General features: G+C 39.5%; 1 protein-coding gene across 3 annotated transcripts; it reads right to left on the bottom strand.

Moving 5' to 3' along the window:
* Positions 1 to 2,214: 2,214 nt before the first annotated feature.
* N6AMT1 (N-6 adenine-specific DNA methyltransferase 1) lies at positions 2,215 to 24,040 on the bottom strand. 3 transcript variants are annotated; one of them, XR_002725867.1, is made up of 7 exons: positions 23,879 to 24,040; positions 21,662 to 21,748; positions 20,522 to 20,612; positions 18,180 to 18,263; positions 8,318 to 8,459; positions 6,352 to 6,531; positions 2,215 to 2,759 (listed from the first exon to the last, which is right to left on the bottom strand). XR_002725867.1 is itself a non-coding variant. In XM_023190069.2 (6 exons), exons 1-6 carry the CDS (start codon positions 24,010 to 24,012, stop codon positions 6,425 to 6,427), a joined length of 645 nt encoding a protein of 214 aa, XP_023045837.1. In that variant the 5' UTR covers positions 24,013 to 24,036; the 3' UTR covers positions 2,215 to 6,424. The 3 variants fall into 3 exon arrangements, 2 of the variants coding, with proteins under 2 accessions (XP_023045837.1, XP_023045851.1); XM_023190069.2 differs by having other exon boundaries at positions 2,215 to 6,531; positions 23,879 to 24,036; XM_023190083.1 differs by lacking the exon at positions 21,662 to 21,748 and having other exon boundaries at positions 2,215 to 6,531; positions 23,879 to 24,023.
* Positions 24,041 to 24,512: the final 472 nt, after the last annotated feature.

The following is a 24,512-nucleotide window of genomic DNA, read 5'->3' as shown; positions in this document are numbered from 1 at the left end:
TGTGGTGCATCTGTTACAACTGAGAACCAATATTGATACATTATTACTAACTAAAGTTCACAGTTTATATTAGGGTTCACTCTCTGTTCAGTAATTTTTCAAAATGTCATTTCCTTTTTTTTTTTTTTTGAAGTGGAGTCTTGCTCTTGTTGCCCAGGCTGGAGTGCAATGCCATGATCTCAGCTCACTGCCATCTCTGCCTCTCAAGCTCAAGCTATTCTCCTGCCTCAACCTCCCAAGTAGATAGGATTACAGGCGCATGCCACCATGCCTAGCTAATTTTTTTATTTTTAGTAGAGATGGGGTTTCATCATGTTGGCCAGGCTGGTCCCAAACTCCCGACATCAGGTGATCTGCCTGCCTCGGCCTCCAAAAGTGGTGGGATTACAGGCGTGAGCCATCACGCCCAACCTAAAATGTCATTATTTCTTCCTTGTCATATGAATTGTTTAGAAGCATGTTTTAAATTTTGTAAATGTATGGGGACTTTTAAATTTTATTTTTGTTATCAATTTATAACCTAAACACTTTATAGTGAGAGAAGATTAGCTATATCATATTGATTCTTTGAATTTTATAGGGACTTATTTTTGGTCTAATATGTAATTATGTTGGTAAACATCCCATGATTGCTTGGGAAAGAATATGCATTCCCTGATTGTTAGTTTCAGAGTTCTATATTAGTCTGTGATATCAAACTCACTGCTATTTTTCAAATCTCTTTGCCTTTTTGGTCTCCTTGATATGGTGGCATGCGCCTGTAATCCCACCTACTCGGGAGGTTGAGGCAGGAGAATTGCTTGAGCTTGAGAGGCAGAGGTGGCAGTGAGCTGAGATCATGGCATTGCACTCCAGCCTGGGCAACAAGAGCAAGACTCCATCTCAGAAAGTGTAAACCCTTTATCATTCTTTTTTTTTTTTTTTTTTTTTTTTTGAGACGGAGTTTTGCTCTGTCGCCCAGGCTGGAGTGCAGTGGCGCAATCTCCACTCACTGCAAGCTCCGCCACCTCCCGGGTTCACACCATTCCCCTGACTCAGCCTCCCTAGAAGCTGGGACTACAGGTGCCCGCCACTACACCTGGCTAATTTTTTTGTATTTTTAGTAGAGACGGGGTTTCACCGTGTTCACCAGGATGGTCTCCATCTCCTGACCTCGTGATCTGCCCGCCTCAGCCTCCCAAAGTGCCGGGATTACAGGCGTGAGCCACCGCACCCGGCGCCCTTTATCATTCTTATCATTCTTTAGTGTCTGTATTAGTCTTTTCTCGCATTGCTATAAAGAATTACCTGAGACTGGGTAAAGAAGAGGTTTAACTGGCTCACAGTTCTACAGGCTGTACAGGAAACATGGCTGGGGAGGCCTGAGGAAGCTTGAAATCATGGCGCAAGGCAAAGAGGAAGGAGGCATGTCCACATGGTTGGAGCAGGAGGAAGAGAGCGAAGAGGGAGCACTACACACTTTTCAACAACCAGATCTCGTTAAGAACTCACTATCATGAGAACAGCAAGGAGGAAGTCTGCCCCCATGATCCAGTCACCTCTCACCAGGCCCCTCTTCCAATATTAGGGATTAAAATTCAACATGAGATTTGAGTGGGGACACAAATCCAAACCATATCAGTGTCCAAGTCTATTCCTAATCATGCTTTTAATTTTGCACTCAGCATATTAACTTCTGAGAGTTACTGTAACAGTGCCACCAACTGAGTAGCTTAAAACAAATGCATTCTCTCACAGTTCGTGAGGCTAGATGTCTAAAATAAAGGTGTGGGCTGGACCATGCTCCCTCTGAAGGCTTGAAAGAAGAATCCTTCCTGCCTCTTCTAGCCTCTGGTAGTTGCTAGCAACCCCTGGCATTCCTTTACTTGTTGACTCATCACTCCAACCTCTGCCTCTGTCTTCATATGGCATCCTCCCTATGTCTCTGTGTTCAGATTTTCCTGTTCTTACAAGGACACAAGGGATATTGGGTTTAGCGTCCACCCTAATCCAGTATGACCTTGTCTTAACTTGATTACATCTGCAAAGTTCCTAATTCCAAATAGGATCATATTCACAGGTTTCAGTTGAACACTAATTTTGTCGGGGGGGACGCTACTCAATCCAGTACAAACAGCTATTAATGTAGCTGAGGCAGGATTTTCTGTTCCTTAATTCAGTTAAATTTGGATTATCACACAACCAGAAAAAATAAGGCACACGTATACACTGAAAGGCAAGGAGGACAGAATTTATTAAGCGAAAGGAAAGCTCTCCACAAAAGGAGGGGTCTTTCATGCAGGTTTTCCACCTCACAAATTGAATGCCAGGCCACCACACACGAGCTGAAGGGGCATGGCTTCTCCCCTGCATAAGGCGCAAACTCCGCGTGGCTCCACCCCATGTACAGGCGCTTGGTCTAAGCTACATTGATTTATTTTCCTTACTGCACATGTATTTAGAAATGGAATTTTTCACAGTGGGCATGTTCAGGCAAGCCATCTGTGCATAATGACCTGGGCAAGTCGGACGTTCTTCAGGCACCCTTCCGTATTTGCCTAGGCATGTGCCCGTCTCCCTTTTCTTTCATAGCTATTTGTTTTATAGATTGGTCTAATATATGTTTTACCAACACTACAAGAAAATGGCTTACATGATTATGGAGGCTAAGAGGTCCCATGATCTGTCATCTATAAGCTGGAGACTCAGGAAGGCCTGTGGTATAATTCAGTCTGAGTCCAAAGGCGTGAGAACCAGGGGAGTTGGTGATGTAAATCCATCTGAGGACAGGAGAAGATGAGATGTCACAGCTCAAACAATGAGGCAGGAAAAAAAAGGGGGGGTGATTCTTCCTTCCTCGGCCTTTTACTTACACCCTCAACAAATTGGATGATGTCCACCCACCTTGGGGATGGCCATCTCCTTTACTGAATTCCCCAATTCAAATGCGAATCTCCTCTGTAAACACACTTAAGACACTCCAGAATAATGTTTAAACAGATATCTGGGACCCTATGGCCTATTCAAGTTGACATATAAAATTAACCATTGCAAGTTTACCCTTGTCAGCTTGGCACCCATACGCATCTCCTTAAACCATACTTAACTGCCACATAAAGACAACAGCAAGGTCATAATTCCATCTAACACGATTAACAATCGAGCATTCTACCAGAAACACACTAACCCATTTCCCAGAAGAGGAAGTAAAGTCTTCATGTGATGTTTACTCTCTCCTTGATATCCCATAACTTAAATAGCATGATGTAAAATTAATCAAGGTTGAACATTGGAGCCAGTTTAAAAAATTAATAATATTTAAATACTATATTTAAACAATGCATCTATAATAAATCACTATAATAAAATCAATGCATCTTATGTTACAGAATAAGGAAATGAGAAGAAAGAAAGCTACACACACACAAAATGGAGTCATAGCAAAATATGGAGGACATACTTATGACAATCACAGTCTATGTTTCTGTAACTGGTCATATGATCAAAGCCAGTATTTCTTCCACCACTTACTCTGTATTCCCTTTGCCTTCAGCAAGCACTTCATCTGGTCATGGTACTTACCTGGTGGTGACCCAAACCTTTATTCCTGAAAGGTCTGGGTCATTAGTGGTCCTGTCTGAATTAAGTTGTAGTTTTCCACTGACCTTAATCACAGGGCATGGTAACACTAAGAGAAGCCCTAAGGAATCTCACGTATTCCCAACATACTTTTCCTTACCACCATTTGGGGGTAGTCCAGTTTCTACATGGTAGTCGGGAGCAATCACCCAGCCAGCACTGTAACTCATTTGTCTATTGAGTTAGAGGCATGAGAAGCCCGAAGTGGCTGAGTAGCAGTCTTAAACTTCCAGTTCAATTAAATCATGATTGTACCTCTCAATGGAAAACATGCCACCCTATGTAAGACCTCTATGCCAGCAGAGCATAAGTCATGGCAACGGGAAGCAAAAATTTTGCTAGTGGGTCACTAGGGCTAATAGCGAACAGTGTCCCTCCTATTTTGATCCCTTGATTCCTGGACCTGTGAATCCCAGTCATAAGAGAAATGCACCATATACTGGATGCTGACTCAGAGAGTAGACAGCCTTCCACAGAACCTTGTCCCAGCCCTACAAGGCACTGCTGTATAGCTGGTGCTATTACTGTCTTCAAAATACCATTCCACTGCTCTATGTAACCAGTTGATTCAGGCTAGTAGGGAACATTGTAAGAAAATTCCATGAGCATGGGCCCACTGCCACACTTTTGCTGTGAACTGAGTTCCTTGTAAGGCTGTGTGGAATACCACGGTCATAGATGAGAGATTCTGTAAGTCCACGATGGTAGTTTTAGTAGAAGCACTGCGTGAAGGGAAATCGAATCTGTATCCAGAGTAAGATCTAGTGTTTCAGTAAGGACAAAACACTATCCCTTCAACGATGGAGGTGGATCAATGCAATTAACCTGCCACTAGGCAGCTGACTGCTGACTCTGGGAAATGGTGTCATATCAGGGGCTCAGTGTTGGTCTCTGCTGCTGGCAGACTGGGCACTCAGAGATAGCTTTGGCCAGGTCAGCCTTGGTAAGTAGAAGTCCACGTTGCTGAGCCCATGCATAACCTCTATTCTTGTTACCATGGCTACTTTGTTCATGAAACAATTGGGTGATGACAAGGGTGGCTGGAGAAAGAGGTCTACTAGTATCCATAGAACAGGTTATCTTGTCTACTTTATTAAAATCCTTCTTTGCTAACCCTTTGGTGAGCATTCAAATGGGGCACAAATATCTTTGCCCTTTTTGCCCATTCAGTGTCTATCCATATACTTCATCTCCAAATTTCTTTGTCACCAATTTTCCAGTTATGTTGAACTCCCTGACCATCCTGCCAAACCACTGGCCACAGCCTACAAATTGGCATATAATTGAATATCTGCCCATTTTGCCTTCTAAGCAAAGTCAACAAGGGGGACTGCTCAAAGTTCTTTCCACTGGGAGGATTTCCCTTCACCACTGTCCTTCAAGGTAGCCCAGAGGTCAGCTGAGTGCTGCAGCTGTCCACTTTTGGGTGGTACCTGCATATCATATAGAAGCCTCTGTAAACCAGGCCTAAGTCTTCTCTTTCTCTGTCAGCTGGTCATAGGGAAGCCCCCATGAAGCCACAGATGCAGGCTGGAAGAGAGAAGGCAGGTAGCAGAAGTGGGGACTAGGGAAATTTGGCCTACTTCTTCATGTAACTTCCTTGTGCCTTCAGGGCCTGCTCAGGCCCAATCACGTGTATACCATTTCCATCTGATGACGGAGTGTTGCTGGGCATATCCAACTTTGTGCGTTGGTGGCTCAGATAACATCCAGTTCATGACGGGCAGCTCAGGTTGCATGGTAACTTCATGGCTCAAGAAGTACTAAGGCCCAGTAGCAGGCCAAGAGCTGTTTCTCAAAAAGAGACTAGCTATTTGTTGGTAATGGTAGGACTTTGCTCTAAAATCCTAAACCAAGATTCACCTACAGGGACCTGCCAGAAGCTTCAAACAGCATCCCTATCTGCCACTGCCACTTAAACACCACTGGATCTGCTGGATCATAAGACCTAAGTGGCAGAGCAGCTTTAACAGCAGCCTAGACCTGTTACAGAGACTCTTCTTGTTCTGGGCCCTACTCAAAACTAGCAGCTTTTTGAGTCAATTGGTAAATGGGCTGAAGTAACATAATGAAATTGGAAAATGTTGCCTCCAAAACCCAAAGAGGCCCACTAAGTATTGTGCCTCTTTCTGGGTTGTAAGAGCAGCAAGATGCAAGTACTTATCCTTCACCTTAGAAGAAATATCCCAACATGCCCCATGTCACTGTATCCCTACCAATTTCACTAAGGTAGAAGATCCTTGAAATGCAGTCATATTTATTTCCTACCCTTTGATGCAAATGTCTTTCCACTAAGTCTAGTGTAGTTTCTACTTCTTGCTCACTAGGTCAAATCAGCATAATGTCATCAATATAATGAATTAGTGTAATATTTTGTGGAAGGGAAAGGTAATCAAGAGCCCCATGAACCGAATTATGACATGGAGTTGGAGAGCTGATATACACCAGAGATACAACAATGAAGGTGTGTCGCCGGCCCTGCCATTTGAAAGCAAACTGCCTTTATGGACTGGTATGAAAAAAAGACATTTGCCAGATAAATTCCATTGCCTTACCAAATAATGGTGAAATAAATATTTCATACATAACTTTTATATTTAAAATGCAAATTATAAATATAATATACATATTTACTTGTACTTTTGCAAATAATTATATAGGCCTGACTGGAAGGGAATGTTCCACCTTCCTACATGTTTTTAATGACAAATTTCTGATAAAATTCCTTGTTACCTAATGAATGACTTCAGTTTCAAGATATGCTAAATGCATTCAGTTTCCAGTAGCTCTGGGCACACATTGTATGCTAGGACTTGGTGAACTTGAGGACTGAAAGAGTTTCTTGGCCTGCCTGTCTGGAAAGTGCAGTGGTTCCTTGCAGACCTTTTGTCTTCATTGTTTTCAAAATTTCTTCTAAAATAAAAATCAAAAGGTAAAATCCATTAAGCCATTTGGTAGTGTGCATGATCAATAAGCAATTTAATAAGTTAAACACAGATGATTTATAAATTATATTCATCAATTTATTTGATATACAAAACAATGTATATCAAATAAATGTCTATTAAATTGAACTTGGTCTTCAGCTAAATAGGAGCACTTTGTATTTTCAAAATGTTGCTGGTGATTCTAATCAGAATGAATGGCTTCCTTTGCAGTCACAGCCTACTTTAGGCTCAGCAGAAACATTAACTGTCCTTGTTATTATAGCAAGTGACCAGTTTTTTAGTTGCTTGGCTCCAATCTCTGCCCTATGTCTTTCTCTTTGGATGACAAGAGCCAATGAAGGTGTGGGACAAACTGAATAGTGACATTGCACAGTGAGAGTGAAAGAAGTAGCTTATTTCTTTCAGGCATATTGAGAAAAGAAAACCTTCCTTATAAATAAATAAAACTAAGAAGACTGAACTAAGAAAATGGAGAAGAAAGAAAGAAAAAAAAAGAAAAGGAAAGGTAAGGAAAAGAAAAGAGAGAGAGAAGGAAGGATGGACGGAAGGAAGGAAAAAAAGAAGAGAAGAGAAAGAGAGAGAGAAAGAAAGAAAGAAAGAAAGGAAGGAAGGAAGGAAGGAAGGAAGGAAGGAAGGAAGGAAGGAAGGAAGGAAGGAGAAAAGAAAGGAAGGAAGGAAAGAGAAAGAGAGAAAGACAGACAAAGGGAGGAAAAAATAAGAGAAGAGAAAAGAGAAAGAGAAAGAGAAAGAGTGAGAAGGAAGGAAGGAAGGAAGGAAGGAAGGAAAGAAAGAAAGAAAGAAAGAAGAAAGAAAGAAAAGAAAGAAAGAAAAGGAAAGAAATATGGACAGAAGGAAAAAAGAAGAGAAAAGAGAAAAAAGAAAGAAGAAAAGGGAAGGAAGGAAAGAGAAAGAGAGAGATACAGAAAGAAAGAAAGAAAGGAAGGAAGGAAGGAAGGAAGGAAAGAAAAGAAAGAAAGAAAGAAAGAAGGACGGACGGACGGAAGGAGGGGAAAGAGAAAGAGAAAAGAAAGGAAGGGAAGGGAAGAGAAGGGAAGGAAGGGAGGAAGGAAGGAGGGAAGAAGAGAGGGAAGGAGAAAGAGAGAGAGAGAAGGAAGGAAGAGGAAAGAAAGACGGATGGAAGGAAGGAAAAAAAGAAGAAGAGAAAAGAGAGAGAAAGAAAGAAGGAAAGGAAAGGAAAAGAAAGGAAAGGAAAGCAAAGCAAAGCAAGAGAAAACTAACAATCATGTGATTTGAAGGACTGAGGATTTTTAGTATAAGCTGAAAATCAAAAGTGTACAGAAAAAGAGAAGAAAGATTATGTTCAATTTAGTTATAAAGCAATCTGAAAACAAAGATATAAAAATCTATACAATAAAATAACTTTCATGATAAAACTCCAGACGAACTAAAGAGTATAGCACAATTGTCAAGGACATGAAGACTAGAGGGTAGACAGAAAATTCATAATACTGAGGGTGAGGTGTTAGAAGAAAACATTAGAGATTTTTGTACTTGAATATTAGGTTATAAATGGGGAAAAGAGAAGATAACACTTTTTAAAATAAGAAAAATTTACCCCTGAAAACCTCTTTTCTCTTTCAACATGAATTTATGCCTTTATTAGCTATTGTCAGTGATTGTTTTAAGTGATTCATTAACATGCCAGGTTATCTTATAAATTACAGCATTTTACATTATTAATTTTGATTTCAGCAACATAAATGCTTAAACAATAAATTGGTTTGTATTACCTGGGTTGTTTTCTTTAATGGTAACTAAATAGAATAATCCTCTTGGTGAAAGGAGATCTGGAACCAGGGGAAAAAACCTGTCCATGACTTCCCGACCATTTCTGCCACCAGCCCAAGCTGCCTCTATTCCGTGACTTCCTACCTGTGAACAATTAGAAAGAATGTTTTAACTCAAGTTTGATTTAGATCACAAACCGAATCTTTTTGCGAAGTATTATCACCAAACAAGTATATATTTTGCATTTTACTGCTGACGAAGGAGCAGTAAAGTTGAATCTAAGTTTCATCATTTTCTAGTGTGTAACCTTGGGTAAATTAGTAATCTTGTTTGTGAATTACTTTCCTCCTTTATCTGTAAAATTAGGAAAAGAATAGTTCCATATGTACAATTAGAAAAATAACTGGATAAATAATGTTTTTGTAATAATAAAAAAAATTTTATCCACTGTTAGGAGTAAATGAGGAAGTATATTTAAAGTTTTGAGAACACTGCTCTGCATATATCAAGGGCTTAATAAGTTATTACTATTAGTACAATGCTTAAATTGAGAGACGTGGGTAGCTTTTATACTTAATATAGAAAGAAGCTAGGAGGAGGAGCTTGTATTATAAGATACCTACTGTACAGAAACAAAGTTTCAAAATGTCCCAGTGCATCTGGACCTCTTGTAGATTAAAGTGTAAAACACATAGACCTTTTCTAAGGAATCCATTTATTATATATTATATAAAGACATACTGAAACATGTTTCCTCTAACAATCTGTATTTTAGAAACAATACACCTGAGAGCTTACATAGTATTAAAAAATCTTTAGATCCTTATCATTGTATATTGTTTCCTTTTTACACTTTTTTTTTTTTTTTTTTTTTTTTTGAGACAGGGTCTCCCTCTGTCACCTAGACTGGAGTGCAGTCATGTAATCATGACTCACTGCAGTTTCCACCTCCTGTGCTCAAGTGATCCTCCCACTTCAGCTTCCCAAGTATCTAGGACTATAGGCACAAACAACCATGCCTGGTTAAATTTTTTTTTTTTTTTTTTGAGACGGAGTCTCGCACTATCACCCACGCGGGAGTGCAGTGGCTCAATCTCAGCTCACTGCAAGCTCTGCCTCTGGGGTTTAGGCCATTCTCCTGCCTCAGCCTCCCGAGTAGCTAGGAAGACAGGTGCCCACCACCATGTCCGGCTAATTTTTTGTATTTTTAGTAGAGACGGGGTTTCACTGTGTTAGCCAGGATGGTCTCAATCTCCTGACCTCGTGATTCCCCCGCCTCGGCCTCCCAAACTGCTGGGATTACAGGTGTGAACCACTGCGCCTGGCCAATTTTCTAAATTTTTTGTAGAAAGGGGGCTGTCACTATGTTGCCCAGGATGGTCAAGAACTTCTGGCCTCACGTGATCCTCCCAGGTCAGCCTCCCAAAGTGCTGGAGTTATAGGCACGAGCCACCAAGACTGCTCTACTGTACTTTTTTTTTTTATTATTATACTTTAAGTTCTAGGGTACATGTGCATAACATGCAGGTTTGTTACGTATCTATACTTGTGCCATGTTGGTGTGCTGCACCCATCAACTCATCAGCACCCATCAACTAGTCAGCACCCATCAACTCATCATTTACATCAGGTATAACTCCCAATGCAATCCCTCCCCCCTCCCCCCTCCCCGTGATAGGCCCCGGTGTGTGATGTTCCCCTTCCCGAGTCCAAGTGATCTCATTGTTCAGTTCCCACCTATGAGTGAGAACATGCGGTGTTTGGTTTTCTGTTCTTGTGATAGTTTGCTGAGAATGATGGTTTCCAGCTGCATCCATGTCCCTACAAAGGACTCAAACTCATCCTTTTTTATGGCTGCATAGTATTCCATGGTGTATATGTGCCACATTTTCTTAATCCAGTCTGTCACTGATGGACATTTGGGTTGATTCCAAGTCTTTGCTATTGTGAATAGTGCCGCAATAAACATACGTGTGCATGTGTCTTTATAGCAGCATGATTTGTAATCCTTTGGGTATATACCCAGTAATGGGATGCCTGGGTCATATGGTACTTCTATTTCTAGATCCTTGAGGAATCGCCATACTGTTTTCCATAATGGTTGAACTAGTTTACAATCCCACCAACAGTGTAAAAGTGTTCCTATTTCTCCACATCCTCACCAGCACCTGTTGTTTCCTGATTTTTTAATGATTGCCATTCTAACTGGTGTGAGATGGTATCTCATTGTGGTTTTGATTTGCATTTCTCTGATGGCGAGTGATGATGAGCATTTTTTCATGTGTCTGTTGGCTGTATGAATGTCTTCTTTTGAGAAATGTCAGTTCATATCCTTTCCCCACTTTTTGATGGGGTTGTTTTTTTCTTGTAAATTTCTTTGAGTTCTTTGTAGGTTCTGGATATTAGCCCTTTGTCAGATGAGTAGATTGCAAAAATTTTCTCCCGTTCTGTAGGTTGCCTGTTCACTCTGATGGTAGTTTCTTTTGCTGTGCAGAAGCTCTTTAGTTTAATTAGATCCCATTTGTCAATTTTGGCTTTTGCTGCCATTGCTTTTGGTGTTTTAGACATGAAGTCCTTGCCCATGCATATGTCCTGAATGGTATTACCTAGGTTTTCTTCTAGGGTTTTTATGGTGTTAGGTCTAACATTTAAGTCTCTAATCCATCTGGAATTAATTTTCGTATAAGGAGTAAGGAAAGGATCCAGTTTCAGCTTTCTACTTATGGCTAGCCAATTTTCCCAGCACCATTTATTAAATAGGGAATCCTTTCCCCATTTCTTGTTTCTCTCAGGTTTGTCAAAGATCAGATGGCTGTAGATGTGTGGTATTATTTCTGAGGACTCTGTTCTGTTCCATTGGTCTATATCTCTGTTTTGGTACCAGTACCATGCTGTTTTGGTTACTGTCGCCTTGTAGTATAGTTTGAAGTCAGGTAGCGTGATGCCTCCAGCTTTGTTCTTTTGACTTAGGATTGTCTTGGCAATGCGGGCTCTTTTTTGGTTCCATATGAACTTTAAAGCAGTTTTTTCCAATTCGGTGAAGAAACTCATTGGTAGCTTGATGGGGATGGCATTGAATCTATAAATGACCTTGGGCAGTATGGCCATTTTCACGATATTGATTCTTCCTATCCATGAGCATGGTATGTTCTTCCATTTGTTTGTGTCCTCTTTTATTTCACTGAGCAGTGGTTTGTAGTTCTCCTTGAAGAGGTCCTTTACATCCCTTGTAAGTTGGATTCCTAGGTATTTTATTCTCTTTGAAGCAATTGTGAATGGAAGTTCATTCCTGATTTGGCTCTCTGTTTGTTACTGGTGTGTAAGAATGCTTGTGATTTTTGCACATTAATTTTGTATCCTGAGACTTTGCTGAAGTTTCTTATCAGCTTAAGGATATTTTGGGCTGAGACAATGGGGTTTTCTAAATATACAATCATGTCATCTGCAAACAGGGACAATTTGACTTCTTCTTTTCCTAACTGAATACCCTTGATTTCTTTCTCTTGCCTGATTGCCCTAGCCAGAACTTCCAACACTATGTTGAATAGGAGTGGTGAGAGAAGGCATCTCTGTCTTGTGCCAGTTTTCAAAGGGAATTTTTCCAGTTTTTGCCCATTCAGTATGATATTGGCTGTGGGTTTGTCATAAATAGCTCTTATTATTTTGAGATACGTTCCATCAATACCGAATTTATTGAGCATTTTTAGCATGAAGGGCTGTTGAATTTTGTCAAAGGCCTTTTCTGCATCTATTGAGATAATCATGTGGTTTTTGTCTTTGGTTCTGTTTATATGCTGGATTACATTTATTGATTTGCGTATGTTGAACCAGCCTTGCATCCCAGGGATGAAGCCCACTTGATCATGGTGGATAAGCTTTTTGATGTGCTGCTGGATCCGGTTTGCCAGTATTTTATTGAGGATTTTTGCATCGATGTTCATCAGGGAGATTGGTCTAAAATTCTCTTTTTTTGTTGTGTCTCTGCCAGGCTTTGGTATCAGGATGATGTTGGCCTCATAAAATGAGTTAGGGAGGATTCCCTCTTTTTCTATTGATTGGAATAGTTTCAGAAGGAATGGTACCAGCTCCTCCTTGTACCTCTGGTAGAAATCAGCTGTGAATTCATCTGGTCCTGGACTTTTTTTGGTTGGTAGGCTATTAATTATTGCCTTAATTTCAGAGCCTGCTATTGGTCTATTCAGGGATTCAGCTTCTTCCTGGTTTAGTCTTGGGAGAGTGTACGTGTCCAGGAAATTATCCATTTCTTCTAGATTTTCTAGTTTATTTGCGTAGAGGTGTTTATAGTATTCTCTGATGGTAGTTTGTATTTCTGTGGGGTCGGTGGTGATATCCCCTTTATCATTTTTTATTGCGTCTATTTGATTCTTCTCTCTTTTCTTATTAGTCTTGCTAGCGGTCGATCAATTTTGTTGATCTTTTCAAAAAACCAACTCCTGGATTCATTGATTTTTTGGAGGGCTTTTTGCGTCTCTATCTCCTTCAGTTCTGCTCTGATCTTAGTTATTTCTTGCCTTCTGCTAGCTTCTGAATGTGTTTGCTCTTGCTTCTCTAGTTCTTTTAATTGTGATGTTAGAGTGCCAATTTTAGATCTTTCCTGCTTTCTCTTGTGGGCATTTAGTGCTATAAATTTCCCTCTACACACTGCTTTAAATGTGTCCCAGAGATTCTGGTATGTTGTATCTTTGTTCTCATTGGTTTCAAAGAACATCTTTATTTCTGCCTTCATTTCGTTATGTACCCAGTAGTCATTCAGGAGCAGGTTGTTCAGTTTCCATGTAGTTCAGCAGTTTTGATTGAGTTTCTTAGTCCTCAGTTCTAGTTTGATTGCACTGTGGTCTGAGAGACAGTTTGTTATAATTTCTGTTTTTGTACATTTGCTGAGAAGTGCTTTACTTCCAATTATGTGGTCAGTTTTGGAATAAGTGTGATGTGGTGCTGAGAAGAATGTATATTCTGTTGATTTGGGGTGGAGAGTTCTATAGATGTCTATTAGGTCTGCTTGCGCAGAGATGAGTTCAATTCCTATATATCCTTGTTAACTTTCTGTCTCGTTGATCTGTCTAATGTTGACAGTAGGGTGTTCAAGTCTCCCAATATTATTGTATGGGAGTCTAAGTCTCTTTGTAAGTCTCTAAGGACTTGCTTTATGAATCTGGGTGCTCCTGTATTGGGTGCATATATATTTAGGATAGTTAGCTCTTCCTGTTGAATTGATCCCTTTACCATTATGTAATGGCCTTCTTTGTCTCTTTTGATCTTTGATGGTTTAAAGTCTGTTTTATCAGAGACTAGGATTGCAACCCCTGCTTTTTTGTGTTCTCCATTTGCTTGGTAGACCTTCCTCCATCTCTTTATTTTGAGCCTATGTATGTCTCTGCATGTGAGATGGGCCTCCTGAATACAGCAGACTGATGGGTCTTGACTCGTTATCCAATTTGCCAGTCTGTGTCTTTTAATTGGAGCATTTAGTCCATTTACATTTAAGGTTAATATTGTTATGTGTGAACTTGATCCTGCCATTACGTTATTAACTGGGTATTTTGCTTGTTAGTTGATGCCGTTTCTTCCTAGCCTCGATGGTCTTTACATTTTGGCGTGTTTTTGCAATGGCTGGTACCGGTTGTTCCTTTCCATGTTTAGGGCTTCCTTCAGGGTCTCTTGTAAGGCAGGCCTGGTGGTGACAAAATCTCTAAGCATTTGCTTATCTGTAAAGGATTTTATTTCTCCTTCACTTATGAAACTTAGTTTGGCTGGATATGAAATTCTGGGTTTAAAATTCTTTTCTTTAAGAATGTTGAATACTGGCCCCCACTCTCTTCTGGCTTGTAGAGTTTTTGCCGAGAGACTGCTGTTAGTCTGATGGGCTTCCCTTTGTGAGTAACCCGACCTTTCTCTCTGGCTGCCCTTAAGATTTTTTCCTTCATTTCAACTTTGGTGAATCTGGCAATTATGTGTCTTGGAGTTGCTCTTCTCGAGGAGTATCTTTGTGGCGTTCTCTGTATTTCCTGAATTTGAATGTTGGCCTGCCCTACTAGGTTGGGGAAGTTCTCCTGGATGATATCCTGAAGAGTGTTTTCCAACTTGGTTCCATTTTCCCCCTCACTTTCATGCACCCCAGTCAGACGTAGATTTGGTCTTTTTACATAATCCCATACTTCTTGCAGGCTTTGTTGATTTCTTTTTCTACTTTTTTCTTTAGACTCCTCTTCTCGCTTCATTTCATTCATTTGATCCTCAATCGCTGATATTCTTTCTTCCAGTTGATCGAGTCGGTAACTGAAGCTGGTGCATTTGTCACGTATTTCTTGTGTCATGGTTTTCATCTCTGTCAGTTCGTTTATGGCCTTCTCTGCATTAATTATTCTGGTTATCAATTCTTCTACTCTTTTTTCAAGACTTTTAGTTTCTTTGTGCTGGGTACGTAATTCCTCCTTTAGCTCTGAGAAGTTTGATGGTCTGAAGCCTTCTTCTCTCATCTCATCAAAGTCATTCTCCGTCCAGCTTTGATCCGTCACTGTCGATGAGCTGCGTTCCTGTCTTCTGTGTCGCTCGCGCTGGGAGCTGGAGACTGGAGCTGTTCCTATTCGGCCATCTTGCTCCGCCCCTCTATTGTACATTATTTTTAAGATTAAAGAATGTTTTGAAGATGTCCCTCAGAAGTTACTTTCACCCTAACACAACTATTTTCTTCCTATTTCCTTTTGAGCCCTTTGTCCATATTTTAGTTTAAATTATTTTTACACAATAATGTTTGCTAGTCATTCATTTAATATAGCATATATTTCCTCATTAAAAATAATTGCTTTATAGCTATAACCTTATGCACATATACCTTTATGAAGAAGAGAAATGTTCACATTCCTGCTTTTAAAAAGCAGGTCGAACAGAGCTTGAAGAAAAAGAAATAAAAAGCCACACTTTTTGATTTTACTGTTTTGTTTGTCTGCCTTTGCCTATCTTCTACACACACAGGTTTTTCTTTTTTGCCATGTTTTACAAAGACTGGATATATTCTATACGCTTACTTACATCTTGCTTTTCTCATTCAACAATACCTTATGAAAATCTCTTCATATCATTTGATATAGTTCTAATTCTTTTTTTTTTTTTTTTTTTTTTTTTTTTTTTGCTATTAAACATGCCACATTATTTTTAATTATATACAAAAATCTAACGTGTCACCCAGGGACCACTTCGCCCACTGCTCTGTTTGGCCGCCAGTCTCTTGTCTCTTTCTTCAGCAATGGTGAGGTGGATACCCTTTCCTCAGGGAAGAGAAATCCACAGTTTGTTGTTCTTGCCAATAAGAAAAATGTTGGAAAGTCGAGTGGCAAATCTGTTGCCATTGGCATCTTTCAGGTGAACCACATCAAAAGATCCAGGGTTGGGGATCACACCAATTTCTACCCAGGTTAGCACCTCCAGTCACCATACACAGGTGACCAGTATCAAATTTGTTGAAATCAGTAATCTTGCCAGTCTCCAAATCAATCTGAATGGTGTCATTCACCTTGATGAGGGGATCATGGTAGCAGATGTTGCAAACATCATGAGTCACCAGATGAGGGATCCCTTTTGTGCCCACAAAGATTTTTGCCACTTTGTACAACTTGTACTTGGCCTCCTCAGGTGTAATATGATGTACAGCAAAGTGACCCTTGGTGTCACAGATCAGACGGAAATTCTCTGCCATCTTGTCAATGCTGATGACATCAACAAGGATTCTGAAGATTAAAGATCATGGCCAGATCATCTTCAATGTTTCAAAATCCTGTTTTTAGGACTCCACATAAAATTTATAAGTGAATCGAGGCCGGGTGTGGTGGTTCATGCTTGTAATCCCAGGATTTTGAGAGGCCAAGGCAGGCAGATTACCGGAAGTCAGGAGTTCAAGACCAGCCTGGCCAACATGGTGAAACCCCCTCTCTACTTCTAATTCATTCTTTTAAGGGCTATATAATATTTCCTGGAAGAAAAGTATCACATCTTAGTTGGCTATTGATGAGCATTCACTATGTCCATTTGCTTAATTTTTTTGACTCTAATCATTGCCACACCTATCATAAGCTTCTCAACACAATTTTCCACAAAGTTAATCATATTAGGATATGTATCATTTCCTCTGTTTTTAAGACTTTCCTCCTGGAGACTTCCTTTTCCTAGCATTCTCTCTACTTTTCTCCCGGGTTATACTCCCCATTTGTGCTGTTGGCACATACCAACATCTTACTTCATGTTTCTGGATATATCAGTAAGTATACCCACAGCTTATTATAAATACAAACTCCTTTTATTTGTATATTATGTTTCCTGGATCTAATCTCTGAGTCTCTTCTCTTTTACCTTTGTGAATTCTTCTCCGTATCTTTATGCTCTGTGCACTGAAATCTTTTTTTCATTGGGTTTCCAGACCACTGATTCAGGTCTTGACAGTGACCACATTCTCTTTTAATTCACCTGATGTTTTACTGTGTAAAACGTATTTTTAAGCTCCAAGACATCTTTGTTGTGTATTTTATCCTGCTTTCTAGCTAATTGCCCAGCTCATGAGAATACAACAGGTTTTCTTTCCATTGGGAAAGCAAAAAAGCCCAAAGTATTGCCTGCACTCAATCATGTATATGTCCCAGCAGCTGTAAGGCTCAGAAGCATGTGGCTTGGGGCTAGAAAAATGAAGAAAGGGAACCCATTCAGATCACCATGTTCCCAGAATCTCCTTTTCATTGATTAGTCTTCCCACTAGTTGGATAGTGCTTTCCTAAAGAGCTTTAAGAAGCTGCGTTTCCCTCAATGGCTGTTCACCTTCTGACTTCTCTGTCATATGAGTTCATATGTCAGCACAGCAATAGCTTTTTTGCTGTTTAACTGCCATTAGTAGCAATGGCAGCCAAATGGATCCTTCCCATCTTGGTGTTGAGGTGAATATAATGTTTACTAGCCTTGCCAGAGAATAATTATCAAAGAATAAAAAAGAATAATAATTAAAGGAAAGCTAGTCTTAGCCCATTATTAAACTTTGACCATTCCTGGGAAAAGGTTAACGCAATTTACCTCTTCGTTACCGAGATTTTAAAAAATAATATACTTCAAGATTATTTGTTTTCCCTATCTGAAATGAGAATTGGTTGCACTCTTTCACTTTTTGGAAATACTTGTGAAAGGAGGAAACCAGAAACTTTCAGAAGGAATTCCTATGTGAATTTAAGATTGGTTAAAAAAATTTTTTTTTTTTTTTTTGAGACAGTCTTACTGTCAGCCAGGCTGGAGTGCACTGGCTGATCTCGGCTCATTGCAACCTCCGTCTTCCAGGCTCAAGCAATTCTCCTGCGACAGTCTCCCAAATAGCTGGGATTACAGGTGTGTGCCACCAGGCCCGGCTAATTTTTGTATTTTTAGTAGAGACGGGGTTTCACCATGTTGGCCAGGCTGGTCTTGAACCTTTGACCCCAGTAATCTGCCGCCTCGGCCTCCCAAAGTGCTGGGATTACAGGCGTGGGCCACTGCGACCAGCAGGTCAAAACATTTTGTTTTGCAATTTTTTTATTCATGATAAAGGATATATGTAATATATATGTACGTGTATATTCGAATATATGAATATAAACACCGTGGCCTGATACGAATGTGATTTTTAGTGACAGATATGTGTCACAGTTTGTATTTCCATCATTTAAGGTTCCTTTCCTAGGTCTATTAATAGGACTTAATTACTGACAATTAGGAGTAAAATCAGAGTAGTCTGTGATAGCAGCAGCTGATTGATGTCATAGGGTGACATTCATTTGAATTTACAAACAAAATAATTGAAAATATTAATAATTAAATTTTGTTGTATGTTTTTACCTCTTCAGGTGGAGTCACTACATAGGGGGGATTGAACACCAGAAGATCAACTTTTTCCTTCAATCTTGGTAGCAAGCCTTTGACCTAAATGTATTCAACAAGAGTGAGAATTTTACATTAAACTCTGAATTAAATAATTGACAAATCAATCTTTAAAAATAATCTTCCATGTTTTTGGGAAAATAACGTGTTAGGGCCTGCACTTGTAGAGAGAAATGAAGTTAAGTATTTTTACGTTTTTGTTCAGAAAAATAATATAGGCTATTAAATAAAAATAAGGAAATTAAACTATCAGAATGAATATTAAAAAGCCTGTACTCCTCAATAGCACATATATTTATATTCTGGGTTCACTTTTAGAAAATGAAATAAGAAAGCAAACTCTAATTCTGTATAATCTGTATAGACTTGGATGTAAGTTTACAACTATATTTGCTAACATTTTCACAATTTTTCCCATATCTGTACCATCATTTACTGGATACTGTTCTATAGTTTCTCTATCTCTGGTGTTTCACCATTCTATCAAAAACACTTACTTAACACTAATTATGGAAACATTAAAGAAATTTTTAGGTCAGGCATGGTGGCTCATGCCTGTTATCCCAGCATTTTGGGAGGCCGAGGCAGGCGGATCACCTGAGCTCAGGAGTTCAAGACCAGCCTGGCCAACCCATGGCCAGCATCATGAAACCCAGTCTCTACTAAAAATATAAAAAACTAGCCAGGTGCAGTGGTGGGTGCCTGTAATCCCAGCTACTCGGGAGGCTGAGGCAGGATAATTGCTTGAACCCAGGAGGCGGAGTTTGCAGTGAGCCAAGACCGCACCACTACACTCCAGCCTGGGCGACAGAGTAAGACTCTCTCTCAAAAAAAAAAAAAAAGAAAAAAGAGAAAGAAAAAAAGAAATTTTTTAAATACAAAAAAAAAATCACCACATTGATCGCATGCAAATTACCGGAGTACCTTTCTTGATACCCTAGCTTTTATTAGCAGTAACAACTTCTAATAATATGAAAATAATTTCTTATCTCTTTGGCTTAATTCCTTCTAAGCTACAAAATCATTTACAAATTAAAAAAAAAAAAAACAGGAAAGCTACCTATGCTCATCAGTGCAAGAACAGTGTAGGTTAAGGAGCACAGAAGTATTTTGTATTTCATATGTCCACCTGGTGCATGCTATTATTATTTTTGCCTATAAAAAGGTATTTCACATACATAAATTAAAAACCCACAAATTTAAAACTGCCACTTGAAAATGTGTGCTGTTAACTTCTTAAAACAATGGTTGTGCAGTTGTCACTTGTTGTTTTTACCTACTGAGGACCCACTGCCCCTTTCTTCTGATTTAACTTCCTTGACTTTTGTTAGGGAAGCTCTACCTCCCATCATTCTTTATCTAAGTGGCCTGAGTAGGGTTTATCCCAACCCAGCTCCTGGGATGGGACTATGAGCCAGGTTGAAGCCAATCATCTCCATATTCAAATCTCCTTTGACCACAGCAAAAGGTTAACAGATAGGCACATAACCCAAGTTGATCCCAGATAATACTCATTCTGGGGCCTCTTCTACAGTAACTGAATAGAAAGGGCCTCTTTCCTCGGGAAGGTGTTGAGAAATAAGATACAGATATGCAAACATCCTGTTACCATGAAGGGAAAGACTGCCTAGGAATAGAGCCACCAGAGAGAAGTTCAGAGATAAGAAAAAGATGTCTATAACGTTCTTAGAGTTCCTGGAAGTAGCTGTGCTGAAGCCATCAAATTTTTGTTTTGTTTTTTTGTTGTTGTTTTTTTTGAGACAGGGCCTTGTTCTGTTCCCCAGGCTGGAGTGCAGTGGCACAATCATGGCTCAAGGCAGCCTCAACCTCCCAGGGTCAAGCAATCCTCCCACCTCAGCCTCCCAAGTAGCTGGCACCACAGGTGTGCACAACCACATCCAGCTATTTTTTTTTTAATTTTTATTTTTTGTAGAGATGAGGTCTCACTATATCGTACAAGCTGGTCTGGAACTCCTGGGCTTAAGCAATCATCCTGCCTTGGCATCCCAGAGTACTGGGACTAAAGGCGTGAGCCTTTGCATGTGGACTAACTTTTTAAATTTAAGCCAGTTTGAACAGGGTTCACTATAACTTCTGACTGAAAGAGGCCTGATCTATAGAAGTTAATATAAATTCCTTTTGAATTGTGGAAAAGATGGATTACATCAACAAAGAATGTACTTTGTATAGAGTATACTGCTTAGTGGGTCAAAAGTCAATTACTTACCAAAGTTTCTTTGACCTAAAACATCTTAACCTTATTTGAAAAGAAAATTATTATTGGACAAAGATTAACTTACCAAATCTGTAATAACTGGTTGAACGTGGACTTTGTTACAGCGTGCTGTCTCTAGGGTACAAGCTGCTGCCTCAGGGTTGATATCAGTGCACCTTTAAACAGAAATGAAAGGAAACTATCCTATGTCCATAAGGCAAATCTGTTTCTGAGTAATTTCAAGGAATGTTCCATTAATTCTACACAGAACAGATTTAGAAAAAAAAATTAGAATGTATTCAATAATGGCAAAGAGGAAGAGAACAAGGATTTGTTCTACTGATGAAAAAGACTGTTATACAATGTCCAAGAGTAGAATACACATACATGCACACACATCTGAAGGAATTTATGAAATTATGATACACCCAACGAAGGAGTACTATGCAGCCACCAAAAATGAAATTTAAAGGGAATTTTTGATAGGAAAATGTTTATGAGACAAAATTAAATTAAAAACACAGGAAATGGGCCGGGCGTGGTGGCTCACGCCTGTAATCCCAGCACTTTGGGAGGCCGAGGCAGGCGGATCACCAGGTCAGGAGATCAAGACCAACCTGCCTAACATGGTGAAACCCCATCTCTACTAAAAATACAAAAAGAAAATTAGCTGGGCGTGGTGGCGGGTGACTGTAGTCCCAGCTACTCAGGAGGCTGAGGCAGGAGAATGGCAAGAACCCAGGAGGCTGAGGTTGCAGTGAGCCAAGATCACGCCACTGCACTCTATGATAGGCGACAGAGTGAGACTTTGTCTCAAAAAAAAAAAAAAAAAAAAAAACAAAAAAAACACAGGAAATGAAAAAAAAATAGAAGGAAACACGTTGGACCATGTATGGTAAAATTTATAGGTGATTTTAATTTTCTTCTTTATACTTTTCTATATTCTCCAATTTTCTATAAATTTAAGCAACTTTAAATTTCTTATATCAAATTATTTACCTAAGAAATAAATCAAATTTAGAGATTATCTAAAATTATGCTGCTTTTACAATTATGCAGTATGATGGAGCAGTTTGAACATGAATAATTTTTAGGGAAGCATAGTTTGTAATCTGAGTTTTTGCTATGCTTAAATACTATAAGATACATACTGTCTATTTAAAAATTATTCATTAATCATGGTTAACCTGTCAGTGGAAGATCTAGATGAATATGATATACTTACATGTACAAAGCCTGAGGACCTATCATAGAGGCTAGGAACGCAGACACTACACCAGACCCTGCCCCTACTTCTAGGCATATTTCCACTCTAAAAAAAAAACAAAATAAATATCAGTACAGTAGAATCAAAATACTCTTCACAGAAAACTCTCATGCTAGCTTTATTTCTAGCATGTATATTTCTCTAGCATCATCACTAACCTGCAAATGTATGAAAATAGAAATTTGTAATTTCTGACAACCACTTCATATTTAATATTGCATAACTCAAAATTACTAATATTTTGGGTATGTAATATATTTTAAGTCCACAAAAGTTATATGTTACCAAACATGGCTTTCAGTTAATTTCGACAAACCATTACATTAAAAAGTATGGAAAAATGTTAATCCAGGGTTGGAAATCTTAATGTGAAAGACATCATTCCTTCGTACAAGGAGCTCCTAGCTTAGTATTTCCTAAAATGATAAGCTTTGTATTATTACTAAACTTATTTTTGATAAAAGTTTCCTCTATCATTTTTAACACCTAACATTCATAGAGACATCAGTATATCCTAGAGAATTAAAAGGTCCCCCAGTAATAGACTTAGAGCAGGACAAAAATTCCTTTTCTGTACAGCTATAAGCTAATTCAGAAAATAGTATCTGATCTTCTAATGTTAGCCATCCAAGAATGCTGTTAACTATAAAATCTTCATTCTACCATACTTTATCTTTCCATTAAATTTATTTTCTTGCCTATAATCTTGGAAGTTGTTTCTTTTTTAGATCTGTGCTCTTGCTCTGTCACCTAGGCTAGAGTGCAGTGGTGCCACCATAGCTCACCGCAGCCTTTAACTCCTGGGCTCAAGTGATCTCCTGCCTCAGCCTCCCAAGTAGTTAGGACTACAGTCATAAACCACAGTGCCAGGCCTCTATAATGTTACACATGCATCAAAAGCATAAACTATCACAAAGATCAGCTTGATGGCATTTAGGGAAATTTTTAGCACTAAACTCCCAAAACAACTATCCAGTGACAAGCTCCAGAGGTTTTAAACTTTTGGAACCAGTCTACACAACTGACAAGTCTTTATTAGGTGGTAGTAAGATCTGTGAATCTCACCAGGTGGCTTCTCTTTGAAAATAACTATCATGGTCTCATAAATAATTAGAATTCCAAACTAGAAATAACCCAAGACTTTATAACAAAATCAGCTCCTTTTACAGCATACTTTGCAATGCAATTTGTGCTTGTAAATCTTTCTGGGCTATCTTGAGAAAAGACAAGTTATAAAACAGTACTGTTCCACTCTATACTCCAGTAAATCCAAAAGTTCCATCATCTACAATGAAAGACGAGTTTAATAAGAGCTGGGGCATTTTATACGTGGAAAAATATGACCAAGTTTAAGAGGGATAAATAAATACAATATAGATCTTTGAAATCTGACAGCTGTTTGTTCCATCCTGAGAAAACCCAGTTCACCTCATCTTCAAACAAATCTAACAACCCAAATTCCTTACATTTAAAATTCACAATGTCAGTATTCATTCTTTCTGCTATTAATTTAAAATTGATGGCGATCACTTCAACAAATCCATTTAAATAAAGTGCTAGGGTAGACTATTGTCTGCTAGCTACATGTAACTATTTTGTAACAATTAAATGAAAAATTCAGTTCCTCGGTAGCACTAGCCACATTTCAAGTGCTCTGTAGCCACATGTGAGAACTGGCTGGTGCTAGAGTATGCTATCCAGTGGGTTTTAAAATATTTCCCCACTCCAGTAACACAACTTTCTTTCATGTTTGTTAAGGGTGCTATGTGCTGAGTAAATCAAATAATACCACGCAATTTTAATATTTAATACTTTAAAAATTAATAAGCAACGTCTCCGGAATATTTTGTTTCCAAACGTGTTATACTATCGCATCTCTCAGGGACAGGTGTTCTTCATATTAACAGGTGACAGGAAAAGAGACGCCTTTGCATGGTAAGCAGTCAGGGAGCTCATGAGACAGAGCAGCCCCTGGCAAAGATGTGTCCCCGGCACACTCATTCCTCGTAAGTACAGGAAAATTCTCAATTACGGCGTCCTGGCAGTCAATCATCTGCAAGTGGAACCCGCCTCCTCCGGCTCAAGGCGGTGATAGTCACCGTCCCGGCCCTCCGCCACCGCACTTCTTCAGAACGCCTCAGCCCTTTCCCGTCAGAGCCCCTCCCCTCCTCGCACCCCGCCAGCTCGGCAGCTGCTGCCTCGAGCGCGTCCAGAAGCAGAAACGTGTCCTCCGCGGGCTCGTACACGTTGCTGAAGGCGCCGCGGCCCACGTGCCCGTGGAACGGCGTAGGGAAGCGCTGGCTCGCCATCGTCCTTCACTGCGTCCTGCGCGCCTGCGCAGGGCGCGCGCATGCGCATCCCCTCAAGCCCCGGCCTCGGAGTGGGGCTGGAGTTCCGGGCGACCCGAGTGTTGGTCGGTCTTATATCTGAATTTGTCTGGGGACCTCCTTGAAATTTCTAAGTAGACAGTTGTATAATCCGTGACTATTGACATTTACTTTCTCCTTTGGAACATTTAAATTTTATTCTGTTGACTAGAACTTGATAGTGGACATTCTGAGTTGTTTTTGACTAAGGTAAATGTTCTTCATTCTACTAATATTTAGAAATTCTGTTTTACTCCTAGTTTGCAAGGATTTGAAAAAAATACATAATAAATTTTACTATTTTTTGTCAGCTGAACCTTAAGCTTTACGCTATAAATATGAAGACTTTTCTCGTTTGATTTTTTTTTACTGTACTTTATAAATTGCTTTCCTGATGAATCATGAATGCACTCTTTTTATAAACCTTAAGCAAGATGATGCGG

This window comes from Piliocolobus tephrosceles, chromosome 19 (assembly GCF_002776525.5).
Source record: "Piliocolobus tephrosceles isolate RC106 chromosome 19, ASM277652v3, whole genome shotgun sequence".
Classification (NCBI taxonomy): Eukaryota; Metazoa; Chordata; class Mammalia; order Primates; family Cercopithecidae; genus Piliocolobus; species Piliocolobus tephrosceles.
The sequence above is the reverse complement of the archived record's forward strand: the minus strand, read 5'-3'. Positions and strand labels throughout refer to the sequence as shown.

Bases quoted from the DNA above. Each gene is read 5' to 3' on its own strand.
- N6AMT1 (XM_023190069.2), bottom strand. From the start codon at position 24,012: ATGGCGAGCCAGCGCTTCCCTACGCCGTTCCACGGGCACGTGGGCCGC. The intron at 8,460-18,179 runs GTAAAAACATAC...AATTGTTCACAG, and splicing joins TAGTGACTCCACCTGAAGAG to GTAGGAAGTCACGGAATAGA. The intron at 6,532-8,317 runs GTAATACAAACC...TTTTTATTTTAG, and splicing joins CATTAAAGAAAACAACCCAG to AAGAAATTTTGAAAACAATG.